The sequence below is a fragment of the Anopheles marshallii genome, chromosome 3 (genome assembly GCF_943734725.1).
Source record: "Anopheles marshallii chromosome 3, idAnoMarsDA_429_01, whole genome shotgun sequence".
NCBI classification, from domain to species: Eukaryota; Metazoa; Arthropoda; class Insecta; order Diptera; family Culicidae; genus Anopheles; species Anopheles marshallii.
The window spans coordinates 27,621,212-27,636,033 of NC_071327.1; the positions used below are offsets into that span (position 1 = coordinate 27,621,212).

Below are 14,822 nucleotides of genomic sequence, written 5' to 3' on the forward strand. Positions count from 1 at the left end.
GCCGTAAAAAAGGTCAATATATTCAGCAATAAATTACGTTCCCCTTTTTGTAAATAGTGCTTATGTTCCAGCTGCTTAGACAAAAGGCACAACCGTCGGCATTAAACCATTTATGCATTGTTTACTGTCGGCGGTCATAAATTCTATCACAAATGGAAACTAAAACAAACATTGAATGTCGCACGGTTCGCATTCCATCAAACGTAAAGCCACGTAGGCTCGCGTGTCAAACTGGACCAGAATTCTGGAGAAATTTAGCATCAAACTTTAAAAGGGTCTCAGATTTATGGATGTCTATAAATGTTCCGGTGTTTACAAAACGAGATGCGTACGCAGGATGGAATCTAGATGGGAGGTATTGCGTTGCGTTTGATGATCGTCTTATGATGTACGACTACGTTGGAAGAGTGATTCTTCTCCACCTTCGATTCAAAGGTAACATATTGAATGTGTTCTTTCGTTGTCTCAATTTAATTCTGACTCTTGAACATTTGTTTGTGGGTAGTCACCGTTTTAGATTCCCTTCATTTTAAATCTACATAATAATTCCGCGCTCAAGGTGTGAAACGTAACGAGATAGGATCATACCGACCCGTACGAGCGTCATAATCCCAAAAAACATACATAATCCTAACCGATTGGAGAAAGCCAAACACAGAAAAAAGACATCTTAATGGCAAATTCGAGCTGGAGGTACTTCCACGGCTTCAACCGCCGTAATTCCGGGATCGGTACATGGGATAAACGCAGAACAACTTAGTTTGTGCCGTCCTGTTTGATACTCTTTTCGTAAACTCTTAGACCCACGGAAACGATTTTACGTTTCGTAGTGAAAGGGATCGAAACCTTTCTCCGCTATTGGCACCAATTGCCTATCACGATCCGCGGTTGCGTTCTAATTCCACAATTCCCCGGCCAGCAGCCAAAAGGGAGAAAACGACTCACCCAACGAAATGTGCCGGGGCGAATGGGTTTTGATTTAATTTATAGGCAACGGATAGTAATGCTTAGTTCCCCCTCTTGGTCGATCGCAACACGGGTCAAATGGCTGGAATCCTGAAGGAAGGTTGGAACGATAGAGATTGATAGCAGTAAGATATTATTGTGAAAGTGAGGAGCAAAATGCCTTTCAAGAATTCGTCATCATTTGGGTTATACAACATGGCGGGAAAAGCTAACATAAGTTCCGACGTCGGTTTCAAAGGGAAAAATCGGTCACAGATCGTATCGTTCGGATCACACCATAGCATTCGCTCAATTATCGCTTATGATGAATGGAATTGCAGACACAGTCGATCCATCTTCACATTGCACTTAGTGTGTCGTAGAGTTTTCAACACATTTTAACGCTAAAGGCAATACAGGCAGTCCCCGAGATACTAATCCTGATGCGAAATCGTTTATAATCTAAAGTTACATAATTGGCTTCCTTCTCTGTTTATATTTGTTCAGCAATTCAGGCGATTTTTCGATAGAAAACGTTAATATAAATTAAAAACCAATGTTTTATATGGAAAAGGAAGGCATTTTCGATCCACTTTTCACCTTTTTGCTTATATTTTGTATAGAAATGGACTTAACTGTCAAATTTTTAAAAAAACTGAAAATATAATGACGAACTGTACGGCGAATTTACTGTCGTACAGCGGATTAGACTAGACAGGCTCCGGCGAGCTGGTCACGTCATGCGAATGACACTGGACGACCCATCCCGTAAAGTTCTTTTATGTCATCCACGTGTACAGAGAGGTGCGGTAGGCCCAAATTGAGATGGAATGATGGCTTTCATGCGTCCGCCAGAAAGACCGGTATAAACGATTGGCTGACGACGTCCGCGCTCTGAGAATTCATGAATCTTTTTAGGACCATCTCCTGATTTAAATGAGTCCTCACTAAAGATTCGTATGAATGAATATTGTCAAAAGATTCATTAAGTACAATTTTAATTTAGAGAACTCCTGCATCAGACCAAGATCAGCGGCTGTTAACCATTGCTGGAATGTCTTTAAGGTAGAGAGAGAGAGAGGCGGTCAGGAATATCAGGAATTAGATGTTACTGTCTGAAAGTTTTTAAAATTGAAATCGATTCTGGTCCAAACTTTCACATCTGACACTTTGGAAGTTTTGCAACATCAGAATTGTCTTTCCACATTTTACTACAACATAAACGGCATCTATGAAGATGGCCTGAAACTTAAGTACGAAAATCCGCTGTAACTACTAATTGTTGGGGCGAAAACAAACACCCAAAAATTATATTTCGGCCTGTTTGGTTGCATCGTTTACGCTTTAATTACTAGTTGTTGTGAATGATACTCCATCAACTCGTAAAGTTTTATAGAATTATTGTTTACGATTGATTTGTATTACGCGGAAAAAACGGTATTATAAAATAGCACTATTGTTATTGTTTTACCTCTTTCAAAATAGCGTAACCCCCCCATAAAACAAATCTAATGATCATTCATTTATCGAATGTATATTAACAACTTTTAATAATCACTTTGCAGCTAATCGCCTTCATTTAATGTTGATCGTTAAATGTTAGGATTTGGGGGTATGCTGTCGGAAATGGCCACTATTAAATTTGAAATTGTATAGGGTAGGTTGTGTTCATACAGCTAAACCGTTCTTAGCTTCCACCGACTGCTCAATCTCAGCAGTGTCTAGAACAAAGTAGATAAGATAAACGAATTGCTCCTATCGCCGTCTCAGACTGCTGCAGGCGAAATGAGCAGTTATACCGTGAAAGTCATAAAATCTCGATGCAACTAGCAAATAGAGAGAATCTCCTACGGGATTAGGCCCCCAAGTGTACCCTTTTAACGATCTTTCCACTTCCTTTTAACTCGGATTCCAAAGCACGAACGGAAACGAACCACACGGCACACACGGCGGCGGTTGTTGAAAGAAAGTGTTCCTACCACTCCCGGCGAGTTTTCAAGTATTTTGCGCACAGTTCCGTTGATTTACTACGCGCGAGCACACCCAGACGGGCCAGAGTCCCAACGTGACGGCATATTGCGGCGGTGCGATTCTTTTTCCCAAAGGCCCGACACACAAAGCCGCTCGGCAAAGCGGTGCAAATGATACTGTTGTGTATGTGTGTATAAGAGTCCCCCCTTGTGTTCACTGGAGAGTATCATTTTAATAGCCCTTCCAAGCCCAGCTCTCGGTCGTTATGATGAAAGATGAGGAATGCTCGGATAGACGAGTCGCGGCTCGCTAGTTTGACTACTGATCAGCGCGATCATCGCCAAGTGCATTGGGTGGGGGTTTTTTTTTCGGAAGGAGAAGGCCAATAGTACATTGAAGTGCCCGACCGGCTGTTTGCGGCTCTCGCTCCTCACCGTAAACCGAGTACGAATGTGTAAATATGCAAACAATTAAACATCTTTATGACATCATCGGTGAGAAGATCGGAGTGAGGAATTAAAAAAAAGAAGCAAATCCAGCTAAGATACACTTAACCGGTAAGGAACTTAGGTGAAGCTGTGTTAGAAAAAAAAGGTGTTAAAGATGCAATTTCCCATTGCATTACGATGAGGTAATTTACAACCTCGTCGCGCCATCCATCAAAACAAGACATTCGCTTATGCATCCAAGCAGCGCATGGAAAGGAAATATGCATTTGTAAATCAGTTTTATTTCATAGCGGCAACAACAGATTCAAGATAACTATCATGTTAACCTTAATGTATTTAGTGTATTTAGTGTCATTATTAATGTTCCCCACAATAGTTGTCTCTGTTTCAGACATGCTTATTATATTTATTACGTTTTAAATTCTTGATTTAATTTGCTATCTTCTTCGATTTTAATTGTTGTCTGTTGCGTTAATAATCTTTTTATGTTTATAGTGTTGGATTGCTGGGGCGATCCGGTGGCATGATGGTGGTGGCGCTGGTCTTCACACGAACGGACCGGACCAAAATCCCATCCAGACCAATCCCCCGTACGCAGGACTGATTATCCAGCTACGGGTAATTATAGTCACAGAAAGCCAGCAATGATAGGCCTCTTACTAGACCTTTTGAGGCTAAACGAAGTAGAGTGTGGAATAGAATATCCATCTAATATTCGCACGTCACAGATTCTATTGTAGAATTATCCCGGATTTTTGAGTGCAATCGACAAAGTTGAAGGCATTTCTGAACAATATTCAGCTTAAACTTGTGTTTAAAGAATTTATGAGTTGAATTGGCAAAGTTTTATCAATTTCTGGATTATGAGCAATTTGAACTAGAATGTGTCGAAGTAGACCTTGGGTCTAGCGCAATTATAAGAAGTCTTTTTAGCAGAAATATTCCCAACTTGGACAATTGAACTCGAAACCCTCAGTAATTCAAAATTCCCGTTTGGATGTTATTTCTCTTATCTCGTTCCAGGTTCCCAAAATAATCTTGTCTCCGTCAACTTCTTAATCTGTCCTATCCTATCGGCTATCCAACATTTTAAGATTGTGCTTGCGTTCCGCAGATTCTACTGCAAAGCCCACAGCCGCAGGGCCCGTTCGAAAAGGAACAACCGAAATGAAAACAGTTTGCCCCGCTGCTCGGTTGGATTGCTTTCGAAGTAGGCGCCCGTAGTGCTCCGAGGGTTTGTTGGTATGCCACAGTAATCTGCGGACGAGATGCGAACCCACCACTGGGCCTGCCACGAAGCTAGCGTGTGGACACACGAAAGCACGATCACCGTCACTGTTCGCCAACAGGGTTTCTCTCTAATCACGTGCCTTTCGCAACCGAGTCCCAGCGCGTCATGTGCTTTCTTCTCTCACGTTTGCGCGCTGCAGCATAAGACGGTCTCGCCGTGGTCGTTGTCGTAGCGGCAGTTGTTGTCGCGGACAAACGAACATTCCGCACCGGGCAACCTACTTAACGGAACACATTTTGCTCGCATTCCAAGTTATCGGTTGGCGCAAAAGATAAATGCTGCAACGATAGAGGCGTTTCCCCATTTTCATTGAGCATGTAGTAGGGTTGTTTGAAGCAGGGTAAAGATATTAGTACAGGAAGGTTTCTTTTTTGAACCACATGAAAGGTGGTAGTAATTTCATCATTAAGAAAAAATCTCAATAGTTAGTTGTGTCTTTCATGCGTTATTTCTTCACTGGCCACAGGAATGCTTATTTATCAAGAAAATTTGCTTGTAGCACGTACTGGAAAACTTTCCTTCGGAAAAGAAAAAAGTTATTAAAATCGTTTGATGTCGTTTTAACGAGTTTTGATCGTTTTGACACATCTGGCTCGAATAGTTTCGGGACAGAATTTAAATTTATTTTTAGCAACCAACTTCAAACGGTAGTTAGCCTTTCACAGTAGAAGTTGTCATTTTCAATTTGAATTTCTGTCACATAAAAGTATATATTATGTGACATGCCGCTCTAGAAATTTCAGACCAAATCCTACCGCACTAAACGGTTCCACATGTTCCCGTATGTATCAATGTGATGCCGGCGGCGGTCCGGCTTCACCAAGCGAAAAATATACACCAGAAAAGTACGCTGGCAGCATACGTGGCGATTTAAATTGAAAAATAACCGTTTACGGTCATCATCTCATATTCATCTTGTTCGTACTTCGTTATTTCATTTATCTTGCATTACCGTTTCGTACATTATGCTTGTGTGAAAGCAGAGAAAAAGCAAAAGCTGCGGGGCGTTGAAACGAATAGCTTTTAGTTCCTTCGCTCTTACCAATGCGTGATGTGGTCCCGCATGGCATGATTGAACCGATTTGGTGCAGTTGAAGTGTGGCGCGTTTGTTACACCGATGAATATAGCAGTGCGGAGCGGATGAACAACGCCCGGCAGTGATTTGCATGCATCACACCCTGTCGCGAGATAAACGCTAGTCTGCCGTGCTCCCTTTTTCGCGATATGATTAAACAGCTGATCTGTCGGTGGGAGCGAATAAAAGCACAGACATGCGGGGACAGTATTCAATTAGCATAATCACCCACTTCCCTCCCCAAGTGGAGTCGTTGCTGTGCTTTAATGTACGAAAGTGGGCAGCGTGAGGTGAAGGGAGACCTAGATAACGTTCGTTTATGCTGCAACAGCGCACGCACATCCCACCATCAATGTTTCTACCGACCCGCCTAGTTGATGATCGTCGATCACGATCGGCAACATCCGGGGAGTTGCTCGATAAACGTCAATGTACGGGACCGGATAACTAATTACCCATATAAGTTAGACGTCAGCGAGAGCACACACTCAACGTACATAGCGTTCGATTTCACTCGAAGCAAGATTTTCACTTCCAATAACGTACTTGATCGATCATTTTGTGATAATTTTCTGCGTTCTATTTTGCTTTACTTACCTTTTTCAGGTTCGGTGTGTAGCAAACTGCACGTGCGTAGGAATATGTAGGACAGAACGTGATCCAATCATCAACATCCGGCGGTGGAAATCTCATTACAAACTCTTTCTCAAGGAGAAAAGGAAAGAGGAGAGAGTATCATTAAAAAAAACCTCCCGGGAACTTGAACTCCCGGTGTTGACGAAAGTAGCGTTTCTCTGCGGCGGTAATAGCACACCTCGTACGTTGGCCCTACGCGAAAGCACCCGCAACACGATCACCTTCGGTGGTGCAAGTTAAACCAACAATCGAGAAGTGCGGCAGCTAATTGAAAACTCCGTGCGTACGATACTGGACAACACACAGGATGCCGCTCCCAAAACGCCTAGTGCAGCCGGTGTTCGTTGCACGGTCAGTGTACGTGCGCGAGGAGCTGCCGGCCGAGCTTGAGACGGTAACCAACACGACACTCACCAACATCGTCCGTCAGTTGTCCTCACTCTCGAAACATGCGGAGGATCTGTTCGGCGAGCTGGCCCGTGATGCGGGCGGTCTGGCCGAGCGAGCCAACTCGTTGCAGGCGCGTATTGATCGTCTCGCGATAAAGGTCACCCAGCTGGACAGCACCGTGGAGGAGGTATCGCTGCAAGACATACAGATGAAGAAGGCTTTCAAAAGTGCCACAATGTTCGACCAGCAGATCTTCTCCCGGGCGACGATGCCGTCGGCAATGCTGGAGGTGTATAAGGTGCGTGATTTAATGAGCTCATTATATACATCAACAGAACACATTCAAACTAACGCTATGTTTGTTTTCCCCTTTTTGATTAGACTTGCGATAAACCACCGCCACTGGATAAGCTGAACTGTTACCGAGATGACGGTAAAGATGGTTTGAAGTTCTACACCGATCCGAACTACTTCTTCGAGCTATGGCGACAGGAGATGCTGAAAGATACGGAACGGGTTATGCACGACCGTGGAAAGAAGGTCCACAAACCGAGAGCAGAGGGTGGCGCAGATGGTGGTGGGCGACAGAAGAAGCGACCACGTGCCCCGCACAACACGCGCGAAAAGCAACGCCAGCGTGCCATCGGCCATGGCGAAACGCTGATGCCAAATAACGTCATCTACCGCACGCCAAATGCGATCATCGGTTCGCAGGAGGAGGCAATCTACAACAGTGCTATGGCGGGAGGTCCCGGCGGTAGCATGATCTACGATTCACGTTCATCGTCCGCGATGGGCGGTAGTAGCAGCGGTGGTGCCGCACGGCCAAACTCCATCGAGCTCCGGCGAAGCTATCAGCAACCGCACGAGATGGTTGACGGTGGTGGTTATGCGCCACCGTCACCGGGCGGTGGTTACCACCTTCAGCAGATGGCGTCCCAGCTACAGCATCAGCAGGCCGGCGGTGTTTATCAGCAACAGCAACCAATATACGACCAGTACGGTAATCCATCGATTTACGGTTCCGGCGCGAACCAGATGTCGCAGGAAAGTTTGTACGCACCCGGTACGCCTTCGCGGTCGAAATCGCGCCCATCACAGCCACCACCAGCCCCACCATCATCCGGCAGTGGCGGTGGCACACCGAATGCCTCGAACGCGAACACACCGACGCGCAGCCGAAGCCTGTCGACCGGGCGCGATAATTTACCACCGCCACCACCGATTCCGGAGGGTTTGCAATCGCCACCGCACGGTATGAGCAATGGTGGCACGGGCGTTGCTGCTAAGATGCTGTTGATCCGATCCGGTTCACGGGCAGGATCGCCGCAGCTGGGCATGACCGGTTCGCAGCAGCAGCAACAGCACCAGCAACATCAACACCAGCACGTTGTCATGAAGTCGATGATGGACCAGAATCAGCTTGCGCTGGACCAACTAAACCAGCAGATAAACAATCTGAACAATCTCAACATGCAGCTGAACCAGATGTCGATGAACGATCTGCCGCCACCGCCACCGATACCGGAACAGGTAAGTGTGTCGTGTGTCTATCCCCGTGACTCAGGGCATCCATTAAGTGGACAGTTATCATCGCTGGCAGTCGTAAAGCTGTGTGCTTCCTTTTTTGTGCTTGCGGTGCTAAGCTAATGAGCTCTCACATTACAGTCCAAAGCTCTCTTTAATAGCTCCGTCTTCGTACGTCTGCTTTCCCCGTCTTCTTCCGATTGATTACTTTACGTTTGGGTAGGTAAGTCGTTTTGTGGGACAATTATGTTCCGGATAATTGGATCGGTTTTTGTCTGCTCGTCTGCAGGGTGTCCTTTTGTGTCAACTAAGACCCTAACTTTCGTGTGTGTTTTGTCATATTCAATTTTAATCGATTGTTTGTAGAACTCTAAATATTGCTTTTATGGAGAGACATCTCTCAAAAGCGTGTTGCGTAACGATATTCATGTTTTCATCCTGTACAATACTCTGAGATTGAGGATCTCTTGGATGGAGCACTTCTTTTGTTGCCTCGTTCCCATATTAAAGTCCTCGAACGTCTGGTCGTCACCGACGACGGTTCTCGACCATGAACGGTTTAGAACACACCTGCGGCAGGCCAATGCCGCCAAGTGGTTGTGTTGCCTGAAAAGTAAGTTACTATCGTCAGACCCATTTCTGACTAATTTGGTACGCTTAAGCAACCAACAATCGCTTGAGTGTCTAAACTACTCTATACTGTCAGGGGCCGCATTTGTAATTTACCGAATGGAATGAATCGTTTAATAATTTATTAGGATTCTGGTTATCTAACTTTTCCTCCTTTTCAAATAGATTTCTTTATTTGTTTTATGCTATCTGTAATTTTTGTATGTTATTCATATTTCCATGCTTATCCTCCTCTCATAGCTATCGCCCAAACAATCACCACCAAATGTGGCTCCACCGCCTCCACCACCACCACCGCCTATGCTGGACGGTCCGTTAAGTCCTACGAAGGCACCACTAGCAAACGGTGATCTATACAATATGCCGAAAATGCACCAACTGAAGAAGATTCCTCCGCAAGAGAAGATAACCTACGATGATCCGCGCAGCGATTTAATGAAGGCCATTCGAGACGGTAAGTGCACTGCAGACAAGACATTAAAATACATGGCAATACTAACCGTGCATCTATCTAATCTTTTTGTATGTTGTGCGTACTGTTTTCCCAGGTATCAAACTGCGCAAGGTAGAGAAACAAAATCACGAAGCGAAGGAAAACGATCGCAACAAGGGCCTGCACGATGTGGCCTCAATATTGGCCCGACGTGTCGCCATCGAGCTGTCCGAGTCGGAATCATCCGAAAGCGACGACGATAGTGAGGGCTGGCAGGAAACGAACGAAACGTCCGCATGACATCAGGAGAGCGTTGCGGCGGGCGGGGGCAAGAAAAAGTGAAACAAGGTGTAGCGCCTCTTCCGATAGGGCGATCTTTCCAAGCGAACGTCGAAAACCATCCCGGTCATTGTCATAGCTCAGATGAAACTGTGCGTGTGCTTAGCGGTTGAAGGCGATAAAATCGCTTCAACGGGTGTGTGGAATGGGATGAATGGAAGGGTCGCGCCAATCGCAGGAGGACTGCAAACGGTGCAACAAAGACGGGTTTTTTTTGCGATCTAGCCTGATAATCGGTGTATTTATTTTGGGAATGCAAAGATAGCACAATTGCTGCGGTGGAAAACGTTGGATTAATCAAGGGACGTGATGATCGCTTATGGAAGAAGACATTTATATTCGAGATTATATTATAGGTTGTATTTAGGCGCAACGAGGGAGCAATGAAGAAATGCCGCGTATAGTTAAGTTCCGGTTAAGTTGTACAAAGGATAAGTTTCACTATTTATACACAGAGATAAGCATCGCTAAAGCGGGATGTGGTTACCGCGATCATATGATGTGATCGAAACCGAGGTTCACTTGTTGCGCATACATTCTAAACATTCTGTATAGATTATTGTACTTTGTTTTACATGTCCTAATTTTCGAATACTATTATACTTCATTGGTAAACCCGGTTGCGCAAATTGGCAAATCACGGAAGCATCTCATCACATCGTTACCCTCTCGCTGGTTCCAGAGTGCGGTGTTGGGTTTTGTGAGGGAAAATCAAAATGTCAGTACCGCCGGGCGCGTATATCAAAACGGAAAGTATATCTTCCACTAATGGAACGCTTAATGAAGCAACTGTAGGAATGCCAGCACATTAAAAGAGGAAGAAAAATAATAATGAGCGGAAGATAGTGAAAAAAATGCAATTTATATGTAACTTTGTAAGCGTAGCGTTACACCAATGTAGTCGTAAGATAGATACAGTCACAGTCGATCAATTTGTCAAAGCAGTAGCAACAATGAAATGAAACAAAAATGCAAACGAGAATGCCAAACAGACAGCGGACGCAAGGTAGAGAGGTGAAGATAGTAATAATTTTCTTATCAAACAGTGTTTGCAGAATATTTTTTTGGGAAGTCAATGTAAAAGAACACTTTTGAAGATATTTTCTATGTATCATCACAGTTGATGAGATATCACGATGCCCTATCTTCTTTAACCTATTGAAGATCGATATGCATTTAGCAACCCAGATAATGACTATCAGATTTGTTCACCTGGTAGGCAAGTTTTTCCGGCGGCTAGTGATTTTATGAAACGCTTATTTGCTGCACTGTTGCTTTTGAACATTTAAAAATTCGCATTTGCTCGTTATCGAGCATCCAGACGGTGCGCTTATAGACGCTGCATTTTGAGGATGGATCATAATGTACAACGCGAACAGTTTGGTTGTACAGTTTGGAGGTTTAAATGACATTTATATCCGTTCAAATTATAATGTTATATTTCAAAAACTTAATCTGACCATACTGCCTGTGCTGCTGGAGCGCATCGTGTGAGTGCTCGGTTACGATTGTACTCGGCTACGAGTGCAAACAAACACTCGTAGCAGAAAATTCAATAACAGGTGTGTTTTTTGTCACTTCTTAGCCATGCTGTGCTGATTAGAATGTTTTCTTTTGTTTAACTCATGTTCGTATTCGAACATCATGCCTCGTGTTCAGAATCGGAAGCAAACTTTTCGTTGCCCTTCCGTTGTCAAATAAAATATTCCTACGTACTTTCTGTCACACACTACACAACGATTAAAACACGCTTCGTTTAGCTCTATTTATCGCAATTATTGTTGCATAATAATGGGAAAGCACAAGAAAGCAACAACAAAAATAACACATATATAAATAACCTTACTACGGTTACAGTACTCCAAAAACAAAAGAAAAAAGACATTGAAAATTAAACTAATTTATAACAAATGTGAATGAAATTTGTGAAACGCGCTTGTGGTATAAAAAAGAAAGTAAAACAAAAAACAAAGTGTAATGCATTTGTGCTTGTTACACTGTAGATGTTTGAAAAGCAACTATTTATGAATCATTGAACAAACAAACAGAAAGGAAGCAAAAAAAAAGAAACAAAATCGCTCAAAATGTTCATACCGTTAAAGCATATTAGTAGATGGAAGCATGACACACACAAATATGGCAAACCCGGCTTTAGTGGCGTGTGTTTGCAGCTTTAAAATTGTGATTTTTTTACGTTGCAAGTATTTTCTAAAGTACGTTGAAGCTTTTAATGGGAATCTATCTTCTTCCTCTACTCTCTAAAATTCGACCTGCTGCTACTAACCAGTGTGAAAAGTAAAAATTAATTCAAAGCTCGTTAGCGACATACCGTCATTAAATGCTCAAACTTTTCTTTTTGCATTACATTTTTAGGACTAACATACTACTCTAAAACACTATTTGACTTATGCTGCGCTAATTGCTTGCTGTTTGGCTCGAGGATTAACTGTGTTACGTTGCTTTTATGGCGCTTCTCATCAATGCATCTCTCTCAAAAGACAAAACAATACTTAACCTATCCATATGCTATCTACCTTTCGAACAATTGTTTCCATGTGCAGTGCAATCGATTCCAGCGTGTGGGCAAAAAATTGAAACAGACAGGCAAAAAACACTCACACAATAATGATTTGTCAAGTAAACAGTACCAAACAATGCAAGCGATCGAACGGGAGAAAGGATTGTGGTAGTAAATAAAAAAGGTGTCATTTACAGTTCTTTATCGCAGTGACTGTAAAACCCAAATAGCCAAAACGGAGTCACTATGATGAAACACGTCGAAACAGAAAACAATATTATGAATTGATGCTAGTAGATAGTTAACCAAGTAAATACAGCAAACCAACCAATACCTTCCCTTGTGTTGCACTGCGACAGGAAAACATTCATGCATTATGCTAATCGTATCTAATGGAAAGATGTAAAACTCACATACACAAAACCAACTCCTAACACTAGTGAAACGGCAAGCTAATCCACAGCGCGATGTAGTATTGTTCGTAGTCGATGCAATAGAATGCACAATGCAACTGGTGGGACGAAGCTACGTTTGGTATGTGCAGCGGCGCCTTTGATATTAGGGAAATAATGGGAAAAGCATCATGCCTTTCCGTTGTACTTTTCGCGTTGGTGAATGTTGCGTATAAAACAGTGAACAAACCTCCAGCAAACCATACTCCTCGTACAGATGCGTAGCTTTTATCGTACGTAAAGGAGGATAAAGGACTAGTCGTGGTGAGGATCGTTTGTTGTGTCAGCTCCCAAAACTGAAACTACTGTGTCCGGAGCAAGCAAACTGGTAGGATTTTCCACATTAAGCTTTAGTCGTTTGTCTTCTTACAAAGTGAAAGAGAGTTTGAATAAAAATGTGGTCAGGTGCATCAAAGTGCATCACGATATGTCTCTATAATATGTAAAAAAATGGCAAAGGAAACGAATTATGTTCGTAAGAAAAAAAGGGTTTATTTTATAGATTTTCCTCCCTTGCTCTATTTTGTTATGCAAAAAAAACAGGTTAAAGTAATGTCCCAAACCCTACATGCTTTCCTTTCACGTGCGCGAAACAACGCGAAGACGATTGTACATGTATTATAATTTCTTTAAATAATAGGTAATATAAAGAAAACCATGAACCCGGGGTACATGATTTTGCGATGAAACAAAGGCATAAGGTATGACGAAACAACAAAACGAAGTAATGGAAACATCCGTAATAGTGAACAGTTTCAAAACAATACTAATAGTCAGGTCAGAAGCAAAATACACTTGATCATGGTAATTAGACAACTAATCGAGGAAATAAAGTGAAACTTGCAAGAAAAAGAATTTCTAACTATTATTCCCTATCATTTGCTCTCCGTTTTCAGAATGTTTCGTTGCGCATTTTGCGGGAACCAGCAGCAGCATGATATGCTGTCATATCACGAAACATGCGCATAAGCCATTCAGGAAGCGAAACGTCTCACAAGATTTGGAACGGAAGTGCGTCTAGGCGCCGTGGTTATGCATCCGTCACTCAACGGCACATGTTCCAGTTGGAGTAGGTCAGTGAACATAGGGCCATAGAGCGGTTGTAAAGACGGAGGTTAAACTAATGCGCTAAATACGTATGCTTATCAACCACGAGCCCCAAGACGCAGTAATTGTGGTGACCGTTCTAAACGAAAACATACGCTAGCTTACCAGCCACGATCTTGACACGAAAGATCCCATGTGCAATGAAGAAGCATGCTTGAGTGGTGTGGATGATGCCGCTGGTGGTTGTGCAAACAAAACACGGACTCGTTCTTCAATGTTGTGCAAAATGCGCAGCATTCTGAACCGGGCTGACGGGCCAAAGGAATTTGTACTGACGGGTTTCTTCCGTGACGTTCGACCGTGAACTGCCGGAAAAGGTAAATTTTGCATAGGAAACTGCGTTCCGTCGTCCGTCGCCACCGATAATAGGCGAAATTTAATCAATGTTCTTGTATGGATGACGAATTAATGGTGTTGTTTATTACGCGTTGCGCAAATCTGTGAAATTATTGTTTACAGTGCGTTTGATATGTCGAAGCGTACAAACAATCATACCATTTCCGTCTAATTATCTGTTTCTGTTGTGACCACAGAACAGTGGAAGTTCCCGGTGGGGATTCCCTACACACGAGACACAGTCGCTTTAGCAACGTTGTGTAGAACCTCATAGAAATAAATACGGACGTTTCACAAAAAGGGAATCCACAGAGAAAAAAAGCCCTTTACGGTGATGGCTCCAGAGAGGATCGAACTCACGACCTTCGCGTTATTAGCACGACGCTCTAACCAGCTGAGCTATGGAGCCGCTTGTGTAAAGGGGCATCGTAATACAAACAGAACTCCCCTTCCGATCACGTTCGGCGATCACTATTGCTACTAATAATACACGCTTTGGTATAAGGAAACGCATGCGCCATTATCTTACCCCTGCTCCCTTGATAAAACAATACGGGGCTTTTTGGGGATTTCCTTGGGAAGTAGGAAACGGTTCAAAAATAATACTTATTGTGCGTTCTAATTCAGGTTATGAATCAATGATGTGTCTGACGCTATGCGTAGTTTCTTTTTCGAGAAAGAGTTCAGGCCATTTTATTACAAACTTTATATCAGTCAATGTG

The 14,822-nt window shown here is 43.2% G+C and overlaps 1 protein-coding gene and 1 non-coding gene across 2 annotated transcripts; one reads left to right on the forward strand and one right to left on the reverse strand.

Annotated features, from left to right (window-relative positions):
- Positions 1 to 6,675: 6,675 nt before the first annotated feature.
- Positions 6,676 to 9,648, forward strand: LOC128710952 (actin-binding protein WASF3). Its single transcript, XM_053805816.1, has 4 exons — positions 6,676 to 7,056; positions 7,140 to 8,291; positions 9,156 to 9,369; positions 9,464 to 9,648. The coding sequence occupies exons 1-4, from the start codon at positions 6,676 to 6,678 to the stop codon at positions 9,646 to 9,648; spliced, it is 1,932 nt and encodes a 643-aa protein (XP_053661791.1).
- A 4,787-nt stretch (positions 9,649 to 14,435) lies between these two features.
- On the reverse strand, positions 14,436 to 14,509 carry Trnai-aau (transfer RNA isoleucine (anticodon AAU)). The gene has a single exon. It is a non-coding gene; the product is annotated as a tRNA-Ile (tRNA).
- Between the last annotated feature and the right edge of the window lie 313 nt (positions 14,510 to 14,822).